Here is a 24,069-nt window from a genome sequence, read left to right as displayed (position 1 = left end):
AAATGTTACTTTTGATTACTTGAGTATCCTGTTCTCTTCAGTCAACATGGCAACATGGAATAGTACCCAAAAAATGAATTCTGCAGTAAATGAAGTCAAAGTTTGTCATGTTGCTCTTATTGTGAATATGAAAATGAAAAATCTTCAGTTATCCATTCCATGTCAGTTTTTTATCTTCTGAAGCCATGTTTAGTAATATAAATGATTGTAAGAACTTTGCTTTTCAGTATTTCCCTAAAGATCAGAGAAATATTCTAACAAAATGCCACCCAAACAGGTGGTGAAAAACCATAGTTTTATTTTTGACCTCAGGTCTAAGAAATCAGCAACTCTACATGTAAAAAGAGCTGGTCATTAAGAGTTCACAAGAACTAATACCACTATAAATTTGTAAAGATTAGCTTTACATCTTCAGGTAGGCAGCATACTACAGAGCATCTTTGTTCATTTATAGAATATAAAAATGAAACTAAACAGTAAGTTCAAATCAACCATTAAGGAATTTCTCTAGAACTAAATACAATATAATAAAGCACATGCTTCAAGACTGCACATTAAACTGGACAGAGCAATGCAAGTTTCAAAAACATAAAAAGTTTGATTATCTAATAGGAGGTATTTGTATGTTACAAATAATCAGATTTTTCAATGAAGAATTGAGGGCCACTGAAAAAATGGTTTATGCAGTCTAGTCACCCACACAAATTATAGTTTATTATGAGAGTATAAAGCAAAACTATTTGATCTAACACACCAAAATGGTTAAAAAGGAATGTACTATTAAATATGAATTTTATTCTACAAGAAAGAAAAAATCAGCTGGATATGCCAAATGCAGAGATATACAACTCTTTGTTCACGAAGTTAAGAAAAAAGCAGTTACCCAAATGTCGTTGATAAAAGTTTAATGTAGACTTGCTTATAAAAATGGGGTGGGGGGAGGGTATCGAAATTACACCATACAATTGAGCTTCCTGGCTCTACAGACTATTAACTACAGGATGGCTGTGTCAAAATCCAAAATTTAACTTCAGAGATGTCTGCATGAAAGGAAAAGGAAAGCGAAAAACTTTTGCAGGAATCTAGATGCTTGACCTAGTTCTTAAAGCTAATTATAAAATCCTCTTTCATACTGGTCCAGATTTCAAGAATTTCTTCTTCTAGCAGAACTGTCAAAATAAAAGAAATATTTATGAGTTATATGCATATGAGTTATAATATCACCAGTGAGAGAAAGCAAATGAAGATCCTACATTTTGTTCACATTCTTCGCAAGCATGGTAGCAGAACTTTCATTCACCCATTTCCACCCCCAAAGTGTCAACACTGATCAGCAGAAAGTACATGAAAACCCTAATTGCTAGGGTGTTATATGTGAAAAAACCCTACAGATTGTGCTGATGTTCCAATGGTGCGTGTGTCACTTCCACCCATCTAACTTGAAAAGTTAAGCTAGTAAAAAATACAGGGGGGTGGGGTGAAAGCATAAAACATGGGGTGTGTACATTCCTTCCCAATCCATATGAAATCCCACCAAAGCAGTGCAACTTACTTCTGAGTGAACAAACTTGAGATGCAGCTTCAAACTTACTTGAGAGTAAGTCCTATTGAAACCAATGGGACTTCTCAGTAAACATGTATAAGATCAGACTCTCATTTCTAGCTTTCTGCTGTTCTCTCTACCAGGGTGCCTCTTTACCTCTCAAGCAGAGGTAGGCAGTCCTGTTTAGGGAAGTTTTAAATGTTTGATGCTGTATTGTTTTTGATATTCGGTTGGAAACTGCCCAGATTGGCTGGGGAAACCCAGCCAGATGGGCGGGGTATAATTATTATTATTATTATTATTATTATTATTATTATTATTAGCAATTCAATGTTGCCCAGGGCACGGGATGATTTCTGAGTTAATATAGGCCCCCTTCTACAGTCCTACCCCACCTGGTGGCCATTTTATTACAGATTTCAGCATCCCTTTTCCAACAGAGGCCAGTGAGGCCACTGAGACCATATGACTGGGCAATGGATTGGCATCTCAAGCCTCTCTCTTTTTACATCTAGAATGCAACACTGTTAGCTCATAAATAAAGACACATACCCAGAATGAGACAAACACAGTTCTTTCAAAAACCAGGTAATATAACAGAAATTGTTACATAAACAAAACAAACAAGACTTTTTTTTTTACCTTCCATCTGTTTCCACATTCATTACACACAACAAATGTTGTCATAGGTTCATCAGCACTTCGAGTTTGAACCTAAAAGGGGAGAAAATAACTCCAAACATAAACTGACTAATATTATGCTACACAATTTGTTTATGCATTACTGCTTCTGCATATTTATTTGGAAACCAGACTCACTGTGTTCAATACGGCTTACTTTCTGTATGTGCGTTAAGATCACAGTCCAATTCTCATTTTTAACCCAATATTTACCTGTGAGTAAAGATTAAGAGGGTGGAATAGAGGGACAATCTCCCTCTTCAACTTCTTTGCCCATCTCTTTTCTCACCCACTCCATTTGTCATTCTCTTCTTCTACTCAGTGCCCTAATATATAATTTCCCACCCTCTATTCATCTTTTGATAGCTGGAAGCAGATGGCACTGTTTTCTTGCAGAAGCTCCTCTTGAGTGACACATCTTATTTGCCCCAGTGTAGGTGGAGGAGTAACGAGCTAAAGGGCCACTGAAAGAACAAGAAGCAAAAACGGTATGCTATAGTATACCCCAGCCTTAGGTAGAAATGGGAAGGCCTGGAAAAAAACCCCGGAAAAATGGGGGGGGGGGGGACACCATTTTTTTCCGGTTTTTTCCAAAGCTGAAAAGAATAGTTTGATATAGTTTGAATATTCCACACACTTTTCCCCCCAATTTTTCCTGAGAAAAACGGCTTTGGGGAAAAACCTGCCCCCCCCCCCACTTTTCTGTTTTTCTTCCAGGCCTTCCAGCCCTCACACTTTGGAGCTCCCTGCCAACTGACACCAGGCAGGTGTTCTCACTATACTCTTTCCGGCAACTGCTCAGAAAATTTTTGTTAGGGCCAGCCCATCTGAACACATAGAAGCTGCATGCGATTTACTTCCTTTTAACCACTGCTGACTTTCATCATCATTTGAATACTCTTAAATACCTGCTTTTAACTGTGTTTTATCAATCATTTTAATGTTCTGTTGTATATTTTTGTAAACTGTTTAGAAGCTCTCTTACCATCATGCGGTTTATAATATATAATAACAAATTCAATTAAAAACACAGACACACACACTCCTTTTCCTTTCAAACAGTTTGAGCCTTAGTGCAACATACTATCCAGTAACCGGATGCTGGTTACTTCTGAGCCTGGCATGCAAAAAAATTGCCTTATGCTTTGCCCCGGCTGCCCTCAAGTAGAGATGGGAAGGCCTGGGAAAAACCTTGAAAAATTGGGGGAGGGGGCAGGGTTTTTCCCCCTTTTCTTCCCCAAGCCATTTTTTAGAAGTCCATGAGAAAAATGACGAAAAGGAAGAGGAAGAAAAAATGGAAAATGATAGCAGTAGTTCAGAAAATGAAATAGAATAAACTGCATGTATAGGTTGTATCTTCTGTTTCTTTTCTTTTCTTTTTTTTAAGCATTACTCAAGGGGTAGACATTCTGTGGAGCTTAAATATTGAGGTGGACCTTAACTTTATTTGCTGTTGGTGCTAAGGGGTAAATCTGATTATTTTTCATGTTGGTGGTTTCTTGCTTTTTTTTGTTGTTGTTGCTTTTGAGGAAAAGGGGGATGGGATGGTTACCTGTTTTATTTCAAGCATAATACTTTTATATACACTGTATTTCACACAGTTTGTAAAACTACTCCATACTGAACTTTCCCATTTTTCCAAAATTTCTATTTTTCCTGGGGGGGAAACGGGGGGGGGGGACGTTTCCCCCCCTCATGGCTTCAAAATTTCCAGAAATTTTACATCTCTAGCCTTGGGGGCTGTGTCAGTCCAACTGGCTTTGATTGCACATCATCAGCATATATCTGAGGGATTGCTGTGGTGGTAGTAGGACAAGGCAGGTTTTTACAGAATATATAAACTCCACTCCTAAAATTTAATATCAGAAATACTAAGCCTCTCTAAAAGAATCACTTTCTCCACCTTTGGTCCCCACCATGCACTCAGCTCTCACCTCTGGCTCCTAAAAGCTGCCAGCATGCAACAGTAGCCACATCCCGGGAATGGCTTTGACTGGCCGGCTAAACCAGGTGAGGGTAGCCAATGGGTCTCAAACCCTTGGTGAGTTAGGGATTTCCCCTGCATGCATGACAGGCTCCGGCAGATTGAGCAGAGGAGACCAATAGTGGGTCCAATGGTCAAGAAGACGGTTTCTGCATGTGCTGTCATCCTGGAAAGGTAGCCCATCTAGTAGAAGGAAAATTCTGATCCTAAACCTCCACTGCCTCATGCGATATCTTGAGGAGAAGAAAGGGCTAAGGAGTAAACCCTACACAAATCAAGAGTGGAGTCTCTAAGATGGTTGGATGGCACCTAGTATGCCTCCTTCCGGTAACTCCTGCAGCCCAGCTGGTGCCAAATGTATTGCTCTGCCTTCCTTTGGACCAAATCAGTGAGGCCGCAAGAGGTGTCTTCTTGTCTGGACAGCCCAGGACCTCCATATACACTGCCCAAGCTTGTGCCCCGGAGAGGTCATTTTGGTGCTGTTAATGCTGTGGTTTGACCTCACCCCCAGAGATGCACTCAACAAAAAATTGATGCCAAAAATTATGGAAGTCTGGCCAATGGTGAGAACTGAAAGGAAGTGCAGTCTAACAACATCTGCACAATATGTCCTATCCTTGTTTTAGAGGGACCAACAATTTTCAAGCAGCTTTTGAGAGCAAAGGAGGTGGATGGGTAAGGGGAAGATGAAAAAGCCTAATGCATAGCAAGCAACTAAGGCACAGTGAGCGTCTCTACCTAAAATAATACCCTCTTGCTTACCTTGACTGATTTCTACTTCCCTCAGCTACTTGATGTATTCAGCTACCCACCCACAAACTAGCCCCAAGGATTCTACTATTCATATTCCATCTTAATGTGAACAGCACTTCATACTCCAAGGCCCAGGCAGCTCCACATATCCATAATATCTCAACCATTTATACTTTAAAAATTAAGTAAGCCAGTTCCAGTAAAACTGAAGCACCAGACAACAGACACTCTGAGTCACACATTTCTACCAAAAAAAATTAAAAAATCCTGACAGCAGATTATGAGGAGCCTTAGCTGCTTCTACTATTTAACTATTTCAATAAGATCTAAAAAAATTAATAATTTGTAAGGATAACAAAAGTACCACGTGTAAACACTTATACATTTATGGCTACAACCAAAATATCTAGATTTACTGCTGTTACTCCAAAACAATTGGATGCTCTCAAGTCCATTCAAACCTTGACTCACTCATGTTGTTATTTACCCAAGTACATACACAGCCTCCACTGTCTAACCACAATCGGCACTGCTTTCACTGCTCAGATAGGGAATCTTTCATAAGCAAGTCCTGTTGATGGTGAATGTGGTGAGGCTATGAAGGCTAAATGTTGGAGAATATCACTTGCCATACCTGGGTGTAAGTACAATTCTTCTTTTTACATTTGCCACATGTAAAGAGATCGGTCGGAGTTCCTCCTGTTTTAGCCATTTGATGCTCTCTTATGGCTTCTTTGGTAAGATTTTTTCTCATCTCTTTCAGTTCATCACTTGCCATCTCCTGTGGTAAGGATACACAGAGAGATGATGAAATAGGCTTTGATTTTTATTATTTTTTGTACTTACAACTTTCAAATACAAATTAAAGGTTAGTTATTGTGTAGTGTGTGGTATCCAACAGTGTCTGTCTGCTGATGGAAGGAATCTGCTATAAGAAAGGAGGGAGGCAATTTTTGGCTCCCTGTGCCCCATCTGGAGTGCTCAGCTCCATAAGAATTAGCCTATATGTTGCACAAGATCACAAGATTCCATTTTGCCTCCCATGTTTTGGGGGCACCAATATGCAGTTGCTAGGACCGATAGTGTATAATTTTGGAATGGTGCCATTGTTATGCAGATGGCATCCAACCTCATTCTTCATCTTTAAAAAATCCATAAAGAAACATGGTACGTCTGAGCAAGTGCTTAGCTGCTGTTAGAGGGTGGATTAGGGGGGACAGATAATAATAATAATAATAATAATAATAATAATAATAATAATAATAATAAATAAATAAATAAATAAATAAATAAATATTTTATTTATATCCCGCCCTCCCCAGCCGAAGCCGGGCTAAGGGCGGCTAACAACAATGAATTTAATCCAGACTGCACACAGGTAGTTGCTAGTGGATCTTACTACTTCAGGGAGGATTTAACCCATTTGGAGAGAACTAAAAACATACTTTTACATTAATGCTTTCCGGAAGACAAGCCACACATAAAAGACAACGTTCCTTTGCTTCAATCCCAACATGCAGACAGTATTGCTAAGGTTTTGTATTCAAACAGCACTGTTTGCTGCTAACATTTTTAGTACATCAAAGTATATTGTTTCCAAAATATCCAGCTCTTAGTTGAATGGAATTACACTCAAATCTTAACCATGAAAATCAAAGAATGAGCTACTTACCTCTGCTGTCATTTTAGCAAACCTGTCAGGAGGTATATTCCCACATAAAACATTTTTCCTTAGATTAGGATTCTTAGTGTCCTTAAGATTTGCTATCCTGCTGCGTACCCTATTTTTGTATTTCATGTCTGTATTTTTTAGTTCTTGAAATATAGGTGCTTATGAGTTAAGGACAACACTTAGGAATAGCACAACACTGCACTCCATTCTTTTATGAACATTTCACCGAAGCTAGCCCTACATCTACATCTGTTCTTTTCTTTGAACTGACAACAGCTTTCTAAAAATACAATACTGGCCTGCTGAGACTGAAGATGAATATTAGACCACATGGCGAATATAATCTTAGTCCAGGAGTGTAATCTTAGCACAGCAAAATTTACCACAAATCTGCAGATACTAGGCAAAGGTTCGAAGGATGTTTCTGTACAGCTGCTTCACTGAAATGAATGAAATTTGCAGAAGGCGAGTGCTTGGCAAACTGCACCCTTTACGAAGTCACAACTATGGAATGCCCTGCCTGGCACCTAATTAATGTTATTTAGTAGCAGGCAAAATCCTTTCTGATCTCTCATACCTCTTAAGGTTTTTAACAGCAATTATTTTAAATTTCTTGAGTTAATTCTGCATTCCTTTAGTTTTTTATGTGTTGCTATTCTCTTGTTTGCTGCTTGATAATCGGCTTTAGCAGCATTTTATAATTGCTTAATGTTTGCGTATTTGTTTTTGTGCACCTTATAGTGTTTTTAATGTATCTATTTTTCCTTTTGCCAGTGCCGAGAACACATGCCATTTGGCATTTATTAAGTATCATATATAAAATTTCATTTTAATATGTTCATTTTTTATGCTGTATTATCTTTAGGCTTTATATAATAATTTGTAAAATTAAAAAGGAGAGGTCATTGTTCCAGCAGGGTTTTACTCAATAGTATAAAAACTGACATAGGAGTTGGCTAACTATATTGCCTTCTGCATTTGAGGTGGTTCATAAAAAGAATTATTAATTATCAATTAACAATAAAGACAATCACAAACAATCAGAGGCACCTGTGGAGCACAAAAGTCACAAAATATTTTAAAAGGAAGCTAAGAGTTAGCATCAGCCTAGTGAACCAAAATAGATGGTAAAAAACTGATTGGACAGATAAGGATATCTTCTTCAATCTGAGAACCCAGCTCTTCCTCATCAGCACCAATAGCAATATAATCATCTGAAAGAGAAAGTGAGTTGTATGACTATTAATATGTATTAAAACATTTATTCAACACATTTCTCTAGCACCCTTTATCAAAATTTCTTCTAGAACACTTAATGTGATTCTTTTGTCCCATCTTTGTGCCTACTGTCTAACACAGTAAGTGCGACAAGAGATGCTTTGTGATGCTGCATTCACATCAGCCATTTTGTGAACTCTTATTTGAGTTAATGAACAACTCTCAGGTTGTTAATTGGACCTGGTGACTTCTTAATTTTAAATTTAGCAACCTCTACACCTCTCTAGGTCCTCAGATGCTCTCCCTCCAAAAAGCAGATCATACATGCTCATCTGTCCAATATCCTTGAGTGAAAACAAAATTTATTCAGATTCTCTTTAATCTTCCCAACTAGAAAACTTCACTCCTTTGTTGTCAAGTGTTTGAGCAGCCTTCCTTGATAGGATCCTGCTTATAATATATTTTCTTGTGCAACACTTCCATTAGAAACAGTCCTTCTGTAGCTGAATGCAACTTCAGCTTGTGAAGAGAAGCTTTGGATCACCTATGAGATCAGTCTGCAGAAGAAGATGAGTGAAGGGGGACTTTCCCACCCCTCCTTGCCCTGCCAACCCCAACAGCCTATCCCCCAAAAGCCTCCAGCTCTGAGAAAATGCCTCTGCCTGCTCTTCTGTGATTTCTCCCTTTTCCTCTGTCTCCTCCATCATAGCCCAACCTATTAATAAAAATTCCCAGGTGGTTTCAGGGGGTTCTGGAGTCTGGCAGGGAGAGGCAAAAAAATTACTCTTTCCCCATCTCCTTTCTGTGGGTGGATCTCTAGACCCAACTCATAAAACTTCAGAATTAAGCATTCCTAACACAGGGTGAAACCACAGCAATCAAAGAAGGCTCTCTGAGAAGAATACAGTATTATATGAAGGCTTGTCACAAAGAGCATTACTTGCTTCCAATGGACATATATACTAGGGGTTAGTTATAGTCATCTATCAAAAAACTACTTCACCACTCACACTGCAAAATAGCCTTGCAACTACAATTGCAAGTAACACTAGAGAGGAAATGTCAAGCAGGATGACCTGCAAAGGTGGTAGTGCAATCCTTACCTCCTGTTTTGAGAGCCGCCGCTAACATTTCTCGGCATTTCATCCGTACAGAATCTGATGTGCTTGGAGCTCGAGGAAAGGAGGTAATAAATGATTCTGAGGAAGCATTAGCTTCTTCTTTCTTACTGCTTGAGTTGCTGCTGCAACTGCTAAACAAAGAAAAATATTTTTTTTTAATATAGTTTCATTGTATTTCTGCAATGTAACTGGTCATTGGTCAGTTTCTCTTTCTCTCTTTATTTAAGTATTTTTATTGATTAAAGCTGTTTTCATTATATGCGAAAAATATAAAGAGAAAAAAGAGGAAAGGGGAAAAATATTAAATATTAAAATGTAAATAGTAATAACAAAGGAAATAATAAAAAGCATCACTGTACAGAGTTGCATCTAAAATATGAAACAGAGGTTGGGGCATAGCTAAGTACAGATACCAATAAAATAAAATAAAAATAAAAATGCAGTATTACATAAAGCAATTATTAAGGCAGTTTCATTACCGATCACCCTTTAGCACTAATTATATGCAAGCCAAAATATTAGAAATGGCTTACATATTTTTATACTCTAATCTGAATAGAAATAAGAGGCGGCATTTGACAGAGTTCCACAGAAAATCTTATTTTTTAAGGCCTCAATCAACCTTGTTAAAAGTTAAGTAATGGCTGTGTTTTGACTTATCATGAATGAGCAGTATGCTAGTATACTCACTTCCGCTTCTCTCCTCCCTGGCACAAGCAACTAACACAAGCCTTGGCTTAGCATCAGTTTAAATCATTGCTCATGGTTTGTTTCTCTCCAAAGCACAACTTGAAGGAAAATATCAATTTGGGCGTCCCAATCACTAGTATTGGTTCAGATGTCATGGTAGGCCAAGGCTTATGGTTTGTTGATCCTGCTCATGCTAGAAGAGGAGTGCAGCAGGAGGGCTTCAGCAGCAACTGGTTATTTACCATGTCAGCTGTGTTAAGTCACAAATAAAAATGAAAGACAGTACTACCTAACATCTGAGATGTTCTAGTTTGACCTACTGAAAAGAAAATGACACCAAACAGACACACAAATTATAGCTGACATAACTGCAAAGAACATTGCTAGACTCCACTGCACTCACACAAGTAGCAGAAAAGTGACTAGATGTATTCATTTTGGAATTTATGCTGTTTAAAATTATAGCACAAGACAAAATCTACATTATTAGCTGTGTTCCAATACAAACTCCCACAGTTTTCAGAGTTGCTGTGTCAAATATCAATATATTATATTGTGTAATTCTAATGCAAGAAGTAAACTAAGGTATAAACAGGGTAGGGTCTGTGGCAGCCCTTACCTACCTGGTGCTCTCTAAATGTTATGGGCTACATCACCCATCAGTGCCAACCAGCATGGCCACACTAGCTAGGACTGATGCAATCTGGAGGACATCAGTTTGGTGAAGAATGGCCTATAGTCAGTTCATAACCTTTGCTATATGGCACAGGATTTTTGCTTTCCCTAGTATTAAATGCATCTGCAAAATACATGGGGAAACAAATCCCCCTCTCACAATGAATTTCTGTTATTTGAGACTCCCAGAAAGCATTGTTAAACCCCAGGATGGCCCCCTTTCTGGAGCAAACAGGCAGAGTCAACATCTTCAATTGCTTTTCCATGGGAAGGCTTGCTCTACTCCCTCAGACCAGAGAAAACACTACCCCTCCACTCCTTACTAGAATATAAACTATACTCTTGAGTGACAATAAAACTACAATAAAAAGGTAAAGAACAAAAGGGGGGCATTGGAAACTTCCCAAGAGGCACTCTCCACCACTCTCATATGTGTAGTGAGGCAGAACCCCTGAAAAGTTCCATGTACTGGTCCTGAAAGAAAGAGAAGGGTAGAATGCCCTTTGGGAGTCCCAGAAACGAGCAAGTCCCGGTAAGAAAATTTCTGTTTTCCTTCTGGTTCCTGGAGGGGATTCCTCAACCCTGGGATGTAACAGTGTGATAGTATTTCAGGATGATCTTTCTTGCAGACCAGCACCTTACTGTACTATAACTTTTTGCACAACCCCGCCTATCAAAGACTGTCTGCAAATACTTATCTTATAATGCTTTCTAAATGTATTATAGTTGTTGTCTTACAGACATTTTTAATGAGAAAATTACCCTGGAATGTTGCTAATGCAGACACCCTCACCAAGAGTGCACTGTGAAAGTGGAAAGTTCCAAGGATGAACTTCTGAATTGTGACATGGCCTCTCTAATGCATGTGTCTAAACCTGCCCTGGAGCTGGGTCTATTTCCCCTGTCTTTTGTAAGGGAATTTGACTTTAGACTAGGCATAAGAAGCTCTGTCTGAGACAGATGGATAAGACCATTTGATTGCCTAGGAGACCTTCACTCAGTTCATAAATCTGGGGAGAAGATCCCTTCCCAGTGAGATCAGGAAAGGAGTGGTGAGGTACTCACCCACTCTTTTTCACATCGCCTGTCTGTCTGGTGCCAAAAACATGATGTGCAGGATGGGATCTTCTAGGCCTTCCCATTTCATCTCACTTGACACTGCTTGGTTGTGAGGCATGTTGCTGATAGGCTCATGTTCCAGGCATTTGAGTGTCTGACTGAATGGTCATGCTTTGTCCCCTACCTGCCTGATATGAAAGTGGAGGGAGTCAGGACAAACATGAACCTGCTGTGGCACCATGGTGCCCTTTGCTGTAGCTGCAGCATTCTCAGCAGCTGTGGCAGAGCTGTGGCTCATTGGTGACACTACTTCCTGCAGTAAAAGTTCCTCTGGAAACCACCAGCCTAGGAATGTGCTCCTTGTGACCATATGGTTTCCAGAGCTCCCTGTCTAGTACGTGCCAGTCAAAGATGGGAAGGTGGAAAGGGGATGCAAGAACCAAAAATGTATGAAGGTTGGGTTTTTAGGAGCTCTAACTTAACCCAACCACTCTGCTCACTAGGAGGCAAGGCAGTCCATTTCCTTGAATAAGCACAGAAGATGCTGACCCTGACCAACTGCTTCTTTTCTACCACCAACACCAAAGATGGAAGACATACCTTTCTTCTCTTGCTTCAGGGCTGTTTTGTGATGAAGAAGCTGCCTCTTTTTTCTTTTCTTCAGAATCCTTATCATTTGCTGGTCCATCTGAAATATATATTTATAAATATATATATACACAGACAATATGTATCATTTATAGAGCAAAGTGTAAGTACTTAATATATATTATCTCAGTAATTCATTCAACTACCCTACAAGCTAAGTCACCTAAAGCACAGAAAGCGAGGTTCCAAAATAAAGAAATAGTAGTTAGTTTAATAAAGTTTCTATATCAGTAAAGTACTTTCTTGTAAGAGTAAGTATGTACTTTATTGGATGGCCCACAAATGCCAAAACCTCAAACCACTGTGAAGGTTTGTCAGTGCTAATCTATGGGTGCTGCTATTCCTGCAGTAATGGGGTGGAGGGCACAGAGAGGATCAATGACATTCATATAATATAGTGACCTAACCCAAGACAGAACAAGAATATGAAGAGAATGAAGACTCTGAGACAAGGCTGTAGTATATAAGCCTATTTCATCAACTCAGAGGAAAAGTGTAATCTTAATCATGTATTTTATATAATCTAGATGAACAATTATAGATTTATAGTGTAAATGAAGCATGAAAATATCTTCTATATCTAGATTATTTTTAAGATGCTGAATGGTCGTATTTTATATACTCTTAATTTGTGCTCTACAATTTTAGTGAGAAACTTATATTTTGATTGATATAACCAATGTGTTATATATATATCTTGCAAATAATATAAGAAATTTGCCTGCTCTTAATTGTTTTCACATTCCTCAATTTATGTATTTATTTTTGGAATAACTGCTTTTTACAAACTATCCACTATTGGTTTCTACAAAACAGTCTGATGTGCAACTATACATTAATATATATCTAATGACCCACCTAAGTGGTACTCAGGATACAACTCAAGAAATCACTCAAGATATCCCTCAAGTAATTAAGAAACAAAAGAAGAAAAGGCACACTAGCCTGGGAACTTCCTCTCTGCCCAGAACATTAGAGGCCACACCTCCTCAACAGTATTTATAGGAACTCAAACACTGAGATCCTGCTCTGTTCCAGTAACAAGAAGCCGAAAGCACCAGCCTGAAGATGACGAGTGAGACCTCGTCGAAACGTCGCCTAGACACCCCAACTTTTACACGGGAAGACACCCGAGGACACCAAAACCTGCATTCCTGTACCCGTGAAAATCTACGAAAGCTAATATATATCTATATATATATATCTAGAAATAGATATAATAGTGTTATTTTCCTATTGTGCAATCTTTCCAAATTATCCAATGAAAACCTCACTGATACTGTAGAGCATTCTCAATAATATCCAGCCTCCACATTCCACCCACAACCATGTCCCCCACCCAGAACAACCAATTTGTTGCCAGGTTGTTTGTATTGCTTGCCCCATTGCAGTGGAAATATCTGTCCTCCACTAAAAAGACAAAAGGAAGTTCAAAATGAAGGGAGGGTTCATGTATCAGAGTTAGTTGGTTTTGCAAGAATGACAGAAACAGACAGAAATCTATTGTTCTGTATATTAATCTGGAAGTTGTAGAAGGGGGAAAAAACATAGTTATACCTAATAACTTCTTCCACGACTTAATGAGAGATTTTGCTAAGGATGTAACTTCTTCATCTGTGCTTTGCTTGCGTATTGCATTCACTGACATTCCAATTCTTGTAGACTGAAACCAAGCACAAGTATCAACATTTAAAAGCAGGTATTTATATAATGATATTTAGAACCACTACAAGGATTTCAAATACAATTGAGAGAATACAAAACTGCATGAAGTCATCAGATATGGGGCAAAAACAGCAAATGATTTCCAAAGTAATTTATTTATTTTTTAAGCCAAAGCCAAACATTCTATTTTTTCTATTTAAGAATTCTCCACATATACAAGAACTGGCATTAAAGTACTGTTTGCAGTGTTGAGATCCAAGGGAGGTTAGTTAATATTCTTGCCTCTAGGGCTTTCACCCTCTCTCTCTTTAATTAAGATCCTCTTCAACAACTACCTGGTTAATTAACAAGCATGCCTTTAAGAGCAGCAGAATTGCATGTTTTGCACTCCTTGCTGCTAGCCTTCGAGGGAAATTATTTTAAGAGAATCAGGTTTACTGCAAGGAGGAAGCCTTGATGGAAGCTGAGTTTTATCTGAAATTGTTTTTTAAATTGTTTTCTAATTGTCAGAAACTGCTGGTTTTAGATTGTACATACATCCCTGTTGAATATGGAGATAGTTTTAAGTATTATGGAGGCAGGTTGATCATAAGTAACTTGACAATATGGTTCTAGAACAGCATCTGTTATAAAGCAATACATTAGGCAAGTGCTTTAAGTACACCTAGCACAAACATATCCTGTCAGATACCTTCTAAGCTAAGTGTGATTTCTAAACTTAGCAAAGCCTTATAGATCTAGATGATTTATAGATTTTTATAACTACTTGAGCCAAAGTCTTCACACTAAGAGTTATGAACTCATAGGAAATCTTTTTCCTTCAAAGAAAATACACACACCGAATATGGATAAAGTCCCTCTTCAATGCAAAATTACAAACAATATCTTTCTTTTCAAGGACCTCAAACTATGGGATAAATAGTTTAACAAACCACTTTTAAGTCTTATCAATGAATACTTTTTATACTACTATACTTTTACATAACAACTGAATATATATTTTTTAATCCAACATGACTTCTGTAACATAACTTCCAGGTTTAATGTGAGCATGGCTAGATGACTGAGTGATACAAGTTACAAATAAACTTTCATTATAATTTTCAAAAATTATATTTTCTCCACTTATAACTGCTTGCCTTAACTGATCTGAAAACCATGGGATTGGAAAAAGAAAAAAAACCTAAGGACTACCAAGATTTATCTTGTGGTTTTGTTTTTTAATCACATTTTATTAATCAGCTTCACTTATACAGTACTCCAGTCAAGCAGTGTTAAAAGAGTACTACTGCCATCTACAGTTCAGAGAGAGGGAGGGAGGGAGGGAGGGAGGGAGGGAGAATAAAAATTGAACAAACTAGGCATAATGTGCATTTGTTACAGACTGCAACTCTTATTAAATTGGTTCCATTTTAATCCTATTCCAACTCTAAAAGCAAGTTCAAGCATAAACAAAGTTCAACACCAAATAAAGTAAAAATTAAGTCTAGTAATGGTGAGCTTGCATACATGTACAGGTCTCCTTATACATGCTTTTAAAAGCCTCTTTTCTGCTTGCCTCTGGCAAGGAAGAATTGCCTCCAATGCAGCAGGAAAGGTTTTTGCAAGTTTGTCCCAGGCTGGTGCCAGCTAAATAAAGAAAATTCACGTCCTGAATTTCTATCGTAAGATGTGTTAATATGTTTGCCATAAATTTTTATCAGGGCAATTTGGAATGCATGTATATTGCATGTATATTGATATTCAGCTTTCTATTTAAAGAGTAACATACCCAGGGATAATCAGTCATAGAGATTCAAGTACCTTTTATATGCCATAAATATGCAGCAGCAAAATAATTCCACTAACGTACACGCACATTCCCTTCTACAGGAACACATTCCTTTCCATGGGAACAACAATCTAAAGTGACTACAGAACAGGGGTGGAAAACCTCTGACCTTCAGGCCAAACGTGGCCCAGACCAAGCCTCCCCATTTGTTCTGTGAGGCCGTTTTGGGGAGACATGCCCATGCAGCCTCCACCTGACATCATACATGATGTCAGATGCAGGGAAAGTAAGGGCAGGGCTTCAAAGGAAAATTTCTTTCCATATGTTTATGGTATAAAATGTATATAAGAGATACTGCAACATTGGAAAGACATACCTGTAATAACTCCAGTGTCATGGGCATATTCTTAAGTTCTTTGAGTAAGTCAAGAGCCCCAGCCTGTAAAATATATTGTAAAAAGATTCAGTATGCATATTCTCATATACTTAAAAGAATATTTACTATGAAACACAGCCGTTTTATTCAATGCTAGTTCCACAATATGAAAACACTTATAATAAACCTAAACACTGATAGATCAGCCTAGATATTTATTTAAGAAGCATCTAGGAGCAACCGATGGCTTCTCCAAACTTTAATCTGACTAGTCAATCTTGAGTTGGAGGCACACTTTTTTGTGAGGCAAGCAGTTGTTGGGATGCTTGTTAAATAACTACACCTTCCCACCAAATCCTGCACAGAATTAGGGTCATTGCTGTACCTCTAGGTTGTAGTTAATTACAAAACCCACTTAAGCAAAACTTTAACTTGGCATTCCCAAGACAAATACAATTTAGCTTGTGATTAATTGTTCCACTATATTTTCACCAGTTTTAATGACATAGTTATTGTTTATTCCAAATTTTATTAAGTGCTAAAACATTAATTTACTTTCAAAATGAGTAGGAGGTGAGAAAATATATTTTACTAAAGCAATCATATGAATATTAGATTCTACCTATATTTAATATAGTTAGTAATTTTAAATTAATATTTTGAAATTAACTGCAGGAGAATCCCTCAAGAGTACTGAAATGAGATTTTAAGAACACAGCACAGTAAGATCAGGTTTTTTCATTATATGGTACAATTTGCACCTAAACCAGATGTGCTCAACAAATGGAAGTTCCACTTTTACATCAATTAATTTGGGCTCTCAAGCCAAAGGCAACAGTTATCTGTATTACCAGATTAAAAGCAGTTATGATTAGCAAAGCACAGTTATGATTGCAATTCACTTTACTGTACTATACTAACCTCTCTGCTACTAGCTTACTTCTCTTTAGAAACCTTATAAAGAGATTCAATATTCACCATCTAAAGAGAAAGGCCACTAAAAGTAAGTAAAAGGTATGTAATAAAGAAGTGCCAGGCTCCTGACAAAACAGAGACATCCTAGCAACTGAGGTCTCGAATGAAAGTATAATAGAGCCATGGGGAACCACCAACAGAGACTCCCCCATCAGTGAGCAAGCAGGGATACAAGGGATCAGGTAGTCCTTAGGATATCCTGGACTTAAAGGCCTTGTAAAGCCTGGGTGGGTAACATATGGGCAGCCAGTGCAAGCTTTTAAGCGCTCTTGTTATGTGCTGAGAGTAGTCTGTCCCCATCAACAGTCTAGATACAGCATTCTGCACCTGCCAGAGCTTCTAAACCATGGACAAGCATAGTCCTACCGCACAGAGCACATTACAATGATCAAGTATTGATGTTATGAACACCCTTGTCAGGTTGTTCCTGTTCAAGAACAGTCACAGTTGGCGCAGCCGCCATAACAAGTAAAAGGGTTCCTAGTCACTAAGGCTACACAAGTCACAAAAGACAAAGACAGACCCAAACCTATATTATTTCAGGGGAGAGTAATCTCATCCAAAACTGGAAAATAGTCAGTATCTCAGACATAGGAACCATCCACCCACAGTACTTTTGTCTTCCAATGATTTAAGCTTAATTCAATGGGGCTTACTCCCAGGTAAATAGGTACAAATCCATCTAAAACTCGATTTTTTTAAGGTTCTTTAAAAAGATACCCCCCCTTTTCAGCCTATTAGAATTTGTGCAACTAAACATAATCAAATATTTGAAGTTTTAATCCATCTGCTTACAACTGTGAAAACAAATTTGTCACAAAAATATATACTATCATTTCTAGTAAAATAACTTATTTAATCAAACAAATAAATGACACCCTTAAAATGCAATCAAAGAAAGGAACCCTCCAAATTAGACTCTCTGAATCTTAAGTCCTACACCAAATAAAACAAATTACAGCTATAGCTTATTGCCTATGATATTTGTAATAATTTACATACAAAACTTAGCATAATACAACTAAATTAGCTCCAGAATGGGCAGAGTGTATTATCTTCCATTGTAATTGTGGAATCTACCCGTATTAGATGATGTAAGAGGCAGAAATCACTCCACCTGTTTCAGTCAAAAACTTGGAAGAGTTGTTTACTGACTTATAGCCATACAAGCCTGGTAGTAGCTTTGTCCTCCTGTATTCAACATGTGTTTATGATACTATGGAAATGCCTTTCACTAAGGGATCTCAAAAACTGTAAAATAATGTAAATAAAAATGTGTAATGTGTAATGTAAATAAAGCCTCTGTTGAATAAACAGCAGGAGTTTTCACTGTTCAACCTGACCTACTATCTTCTGAAATACCACTTGAAAGATTGTGTAAGGGAATGTTACTTGCAGTAACATGACAAACAAACTAAAAAGTGTGCATGAAACTATTCTCTTTTACCTTGCTGCTTAAATAACGATAAAGGCAAAGCCATATATTTATTTATTTATTATTATTTATACCCCACCCATCTGGAAACTTAGTGCAAGAAGCAGTACTGCGATTAAGGAAATATATACCCTGTCTTTCACTTTGGGGGATCATTATGTGAAAAATGAAAGCAATTCCAAAGCAATGTTACAAATACTCAATAGGTCCATCACAAATTCATCACTGCAGTCCAGCAGCCAAAATCCTTTTTCTCCAAATACCTTGGTTAAGTTCCTAGAAAGGGCATGCCAACAGGGAATATGGCAATTCCAAAAGACAGGTCACACCAATGAGAAAGCCCTATGCTTTCTACCAGATAAGCTTTCTACCAGATAAGCTTTCTACCAGATAAGCTTTCGTGGTGGTGGTAGTGTATATAAGGACATGAGCTAAGCACACTTGGGGACGGGGCTCATATTTGTCTATGAAATACCTTCCTAGACTTATTTGAGACCAAGCTCTGTTGAACTCAGAACTTAGTAAACATTCAGAGAACTAGACAGTAAGACGGTCTTAAGTTAAAGGAAAATTCAAAGGCAGAATAGATTTCCCCCCTCTAAAATCAACAGAATCTAAAATTTCAACCAGAAACCAGAAGGATTTACATCTGAGAATACTTTTTTAAAAATTGTAGCTCTTTGCCACAGTCCCAAACGTACTAATAATCAAATTCCAATGAATAGCGTGGGCCTTACTCCTATGCTAAATTAAGATGGGGGTGTTATAACCAAAACATTTTACACAAGTAGCACTCCACTGTAGCCAATCAACATGGAAAACATGCTCACTTTTAAATAAGACTGCTTGAAATAAAATGCTTAAGTCAGTCATGACTAATTTAAGTCCCATTCATTTCAGTGGTTCTGTTCTAAACCTGACCTAAAGGTAAAGGTAAAGGGACCCCTGACCATTAGGTCTAGTCGCGGATGACTCTGGGGTTGCAGCGCTCATCTCGCTTTACTGGCTGAGGGAGCCGGCGTACAGTATAAGAACTGCAGTATTTGCTAGACAAATATTTATAAGAAGGTTTTAGGAACAACAATATAATTTGTATAAGAAATAAATTTGTCATAAAACTAACAGAGGCGAAAATAGTTCAAAATTATTTTTAGAATCAGTCTTTATAGATTAGGTTCCATATTCAAGGATTTAAGAAGTATGGTGCTACAGCTAGATATAAATTTGTACAAATGATTTGTAACTTCAATTCTATACATGTCTACTCAAACGCATGTCTCACAGAGCTAAATGCGGCTTACTCCCAAATACGTGAGTATAGGATTGCAGCTGAATGCACATGGAAAGTTGTTTAACACATACTGGCTCCATACCTTATAAGAGGAAAAGCTACTGCTTACCTTTTTTCTCTAATCTTACTCAACTGCTCTCGATTTTTGAAAATCCATATGTGCAAAATTACCTCTGCCAACTTGCACCTATTCATTACACAATAAGGTAATTTGTTACACTGGTTATACTACAGAACAAGCATTGATAGTCAGAAATATAACTTGCAAGGTTTAGTTTAACACAAGTATACAGTTCATGCTGATATGGGGTTTTTTAAAGGAATAGTATTTTAATACACACTGGGCCTGAACCTGTTGAATCTGTAGGTTTGAGATGTGTGGGTCAGCAGCAAGAAACTCCCATTGTGAGGCTTGGAAGAATACAAGAGGCCAGGGTATCCAACCCCAAATCCATAAGAATCGTAACACATGACTGTTCCTACAACATCACTGTGCACTCACTTACCAAGTTAAAATAACTTTCTTTCAGTGAATGTGGCATACATAATCAGTAACAAAGCCTTTAACACACCCCTGTATCAAGCATTAAGTAGCATTCCGAAGGCATAATTCACCAAGCAGAGAAAAATATATGAAGTTGACATCTAAAATATACCATCTGAATCAAAATTATTATCAAAGCTAGTCAAATATATCAATGTTTCTTAATAGTTCTACACTGAATCCATATTTAGAATAAAGCTATAGAAGAATTTCTGGAATGGTTACATATAAAATTAATTTTACTCAGTAGCACAGAGGCACATTTAGATGTAAGGCTTACCAAGTTATTCGTTCCGAAGACCAGCAAGGTTTAGGTTTTACAGTAAAACTCATTTTATATACTTACATTTTTAATCAAACACATTTTTAGCCCCACTCACTACTATAGGAAACATGACACTGGCCAGACCAGGGTTACCATTTGCAGAAAAAATATACAACTCTCTCAAAGAATCTTCACCAAGCCTAATGAGGCTTATCTTCTCTGAATATGACCAGCCAAAAAAAATATTAAAATACATGTGCACTCAAGAATACTGTGATATTCCAAGGAGCTGCTGTAATTTTAATATTTGTTTGAGGGAGGCATAGACCACTTTCAGTGATGATGGAATGCCTCCCCCCTGAACTCACATGACATTATTACTATGAAATTAGCAGGGAACTTCTACCTGTTTCACTTAACTTTTATGGACAACTGCTCCAGTTCTCTGTTTTTAAGAGTGAGAATCATGTTGATGGAAATTTCATTTTAAAATGACAAATATAAGGTCAAGTTTATTGAACACACTTTGAGTGACACATCTTCATCAACTGACTTGTATGCAGAAATGTTAAAAAGCAAAAATAAAGCCTAGTTTAATATTCAGGTGGAATCCTGTCATTTATTTATGGTTTTATCTCACTGCCTATTTAAACATAGGACTGAAGCTTCCCCACCACCCCCACAACCACACTCAAGGGTATAAACACGTGGCATGATATCTAGCAAACATTTCCAAAAAGATGCTGAAACTTACAAGACACGTAAGCCAGTTAAAACCAGTGCAGACTAGCAATTATTGTCCCATTGGAAAATGGAATCAAAGGTGGTGACAGATACCCAGAAAACATATACCTATTGGGGAGGTGGCATGTTAACATCTTTGCTCCCCCAGCACCTCCTCCTACATCAAGGCCAGGTCTGTGAGAGGCAGTCGCAGCTGGCCAGGGAATCATATTCTGAGTCTATGATCTAGTTGAGATTTCTGCATTGCAGGGGGTTGGACTAGATGACCCTGCCAACTCTACGATTCTATAAGTCCTGGGGCGTGTGGAAATAACCTCTGGTTGCTTCAATCGTCAGTTCCAGAACAGCATTTGATGGGACACCAGAGAGCAAGCATGGGAAACAGATACACCTTTGCCCTGCTGTAGTAACTATTGTAGCCTTGTCTGCTTTGTTGTGCTTCGAATATATTGCAAGCTGCCTGGAGAATTCAGGTGAGTAAGCAGAGTATAAATACTCGTATGATAAATTTACTGTGTATGAATGAATGACTAAATCAACAAACAAACGAGACTCATAACTCATAACGTCCTTTCTTCTCAGATCTGTGAAAAGAGAAAGAGTTCACCCTTCTGACAACCTGCACCACATTTTTAAGCGAGTATACCATGGCTACCAGCCTTCACAAGAATACGGGGCGGTGCAGTGCCACAATACACCACAGGCAAGGGCTTTACTTCGTGGGTCCCTGGACTGCCGGTTCATTGGAGGGCAAGGATTCGGTTGCTCCCCAAGGAAACGTCGCCCGTGAAAGTGCCTTGTTTTGACGTACGGTGTCGTCACCAGTCGAGAGAGCCCCCCAGAGGAACGGCTCCATCTGCCACACTGGCACGAGGGCGAAGCGAGGTGCTTCCTTCCTCTCCCCCACCCACATTCCGAAAGGTGACAGTTGAGGCCTCGCAAAAGAGGATCCGCGCGCGAAATATGCCGCCCCTCAGGAAAAAAGAAAAAGAAAAAGGCGGGCGCCCAGCTGAGCGCGAGGCGCAGCTGATTGGTCGAGCGGACGTTCAAGCCGAGCGCGCGAGGGGCTCGGTGGAACCCCCCCCCCCCCCCCGCTTGCTCGCTCGCTCTCGTTCTCTCTCTCACACACACATACACACACCGGCACTCGGTCCCTCCCGGCTCATCGCCTCACCGCGTTCTTTTTCTGCACCATCTTGTCCATCTTCTTCGCGATGCGAATGATCTCATCCTCGGCGCTCATGGCGACTGCCCGCGGCGCCTACGCTCCACGACGCGGGTGATGGGGAGCGAAGTTCAGCCGCCGCCGCCGCGAATGCCTAACGCTGCCTCGGCTGCTGCTGCTCCGCAGTGACTCCGGCGCCAGCAAAGATGGAGCCGCCAACCCACAGCCCGGGCCGCTCACAGCACATAAACCGGCCTGACCCAGAAGCGACAGCTCGGCAGCCGCGGCGCCAGGCTGCGCTCATCAAGCCGAGGCAGAGAGCCAGGCGGTGCTCGCGAAAGCCGAAAACATCGATGGAGGGGAGGGGAAGGTGGAGCTTCACCGAAGCTCAAAAGCTGCGCCCGCCCAGCGGAAATAGAGGGACGCTGTGGGGCGGCTGCTGCTGCGCTTGGAAGAAAATGTCGCTTCTCCATCAGAGAGTTGGGATCAAGAGAGACTGGCTGAGGAGGAACCGTAGAAGCAGATTTAAAGCACACACCACCCCAAGAATCTCGGGAGCTGCAGTTTGCTATTGGCGCTGGGAACTGTAGCTCGGCGAGGAGGAAACTACAGTTCCCATTGCTTTTATTTTGGGGGCGTGTGGGGGAGGAATACCTTTCAGATGTAAAACTGCATGGTGTGTACGCATCCCTTGCCTTATGAGTTGCCCTAATGGTGCTTGATCGGGGTGGGATCTTATCCAGGTATAAGGCACAGAGGGTGGGTGGCGTGTAAGCGAAAAGAGGGCCGGTGTGGGATGCGGGAAGGTTTCTTCAGCTCAAAGTCGATTTTTTATATATATCGCCCCCGGCATTTACTGGATATTGTACCTTTATGTCTTGCCTTGCAGCATTTTCTAACTACTGCAGGGATTTCTTGTCAGTTAAAAATTTTGTTATGCTGTTCAGCATGTGCTAAGCATGCAGAACACCATAGCAAAGGCTTTCCGGGCAGTGAATAAGAGTTGTTCTTAGACTAAGACAGTTTGTTACAAGTAGCCTGTGCTCTGGTGACCTAGCAATTGTTGCAGAGTACAGCTGTCAGGTTGTTAACTTTGGGGCAGCCAAATGGGATCATTTAGCACCAGTATCTTAAAAGGTCCAAGAATGACTTGGGGCCAAAATACTTGCAGGAACATTTTTACCAATAGTTATTTCTGAAGTCTACATTATTATTACTCACAGACATCAACTGACATTTTTATTTTACCCAAACTTTTATTGCTTAAAAAATAATTGTTTAAAAAATAAATACTAAGCCTTTAGCAGACCACCCTGGATGGGAGAAGCAGGTTTGCCACTTTGGGGTGCTCCTGGATTCATCACTATCACTGGAGGCTCAGACGGTTTTGGTGACTAGGCGTGCCTTTTTCAGCTCCAGCTGGTTTGCCACCTATTATTCCTTTTGGACGGAGATTATTTGGCCACTGTACTCCATGTTCTGCCAACTTCCAGATTGTATTAGTGCAGTGAAGATGACGCAGAAACTTCAGTAGGTCCAAAATGCAGCAGCCAGATTGCAGGCTGAGGTTCCATTTAGGTCTGATTTAATTCATTCTAAAACAGTTGCACTGGTTGCCTTCATTTCCAGGTGCAATTCAAGATGCTCACATTGGTGTTTAAAGCCCTAATATCTGAAAGACCACCTGCTTTTAATATTAAACTTCTCTATTGTAGCATCAGTTATCACCCTACAAACATTGCGTGCCTTTGCAAGCAGTTAAAATATCTTTCTGTTTATTTGCTGACTCTTACT

The 24,069-nt window shown here is 39.2% G+C and overlaps 1 protein-coding gene across 5 annotated transcripts; it reads right to left on the bottom strand.

The window, feature by feature from the left end:
- Nucleotides 1-281: 281 nt before the first annotated feature.
- On the bottom strand, nt 282-22,991 carry TCEA1 (transcription elongation factor A1). 5 transcript variants are annotated; one of them, XM_028736957.2, is made up of 11 exons: nt 22,285-22,303; nt 19,667-19,744; nt 15,857-15,919; nt 13,602-13,707; nt 11,997-12,084; nt 8,955-9,103; nt 7,791-7,847; nt 6,634-6,788; nt 5,596-5,742; nt 2,186-2,257; nt 282-1,169 (listed from the first exon to the last, which is right to left on the bottom strand). In XM_028736957.2, the coding sequence occupies exons 3-11, from the start codon at nt 15,881-15,883 to the stop codon at nt 1,161-1,163; spliced, it is 810 nt and encodes a 269-aa protein (XP_028592790.1). In that variant the 5' UTR covers nt 15,884-15,919; nt 19,667-19,744; nt 22,285-22,303; the 3' UTR covers nt 282-1,160. The 5 variants fall into 5 exon arrangements, with proteins under 5 accessions (XP_028592790.1, XP_028592791.1, XP_028592792.1 ...); XM_028736958.2 differs by lacking the exon at nt 22,285-22,303 and adding an exon at nt 21,827-22,074; XM_028736959.2 differs by lacking the exon at nt 22,285-22,303 and adding an exon at nt 21,922-22,073.
- Nucleotides 22,992-24,069: the final 1,078 nt, after the last annotated feature.

This window comes from Podarcis muralis, chromosome 8, assembly GCF_964188315.1.
Source record: "Podarcis muralis chromosome 8, rPodMur119.hap1.1, whole genome shotgun sequence".
NCBI classification, from domain to species: Eukaryota; Metazoa; Chordata; class Lepidosauria; order Squamata; family Lacertidae; genus Podarcis; species Podarcis muralis.
The sequence above is the reverse complement of the archived record's forward strand: the minus strand, read 5'-3'. Positions and strand labels throughout refer to the sequence as shown.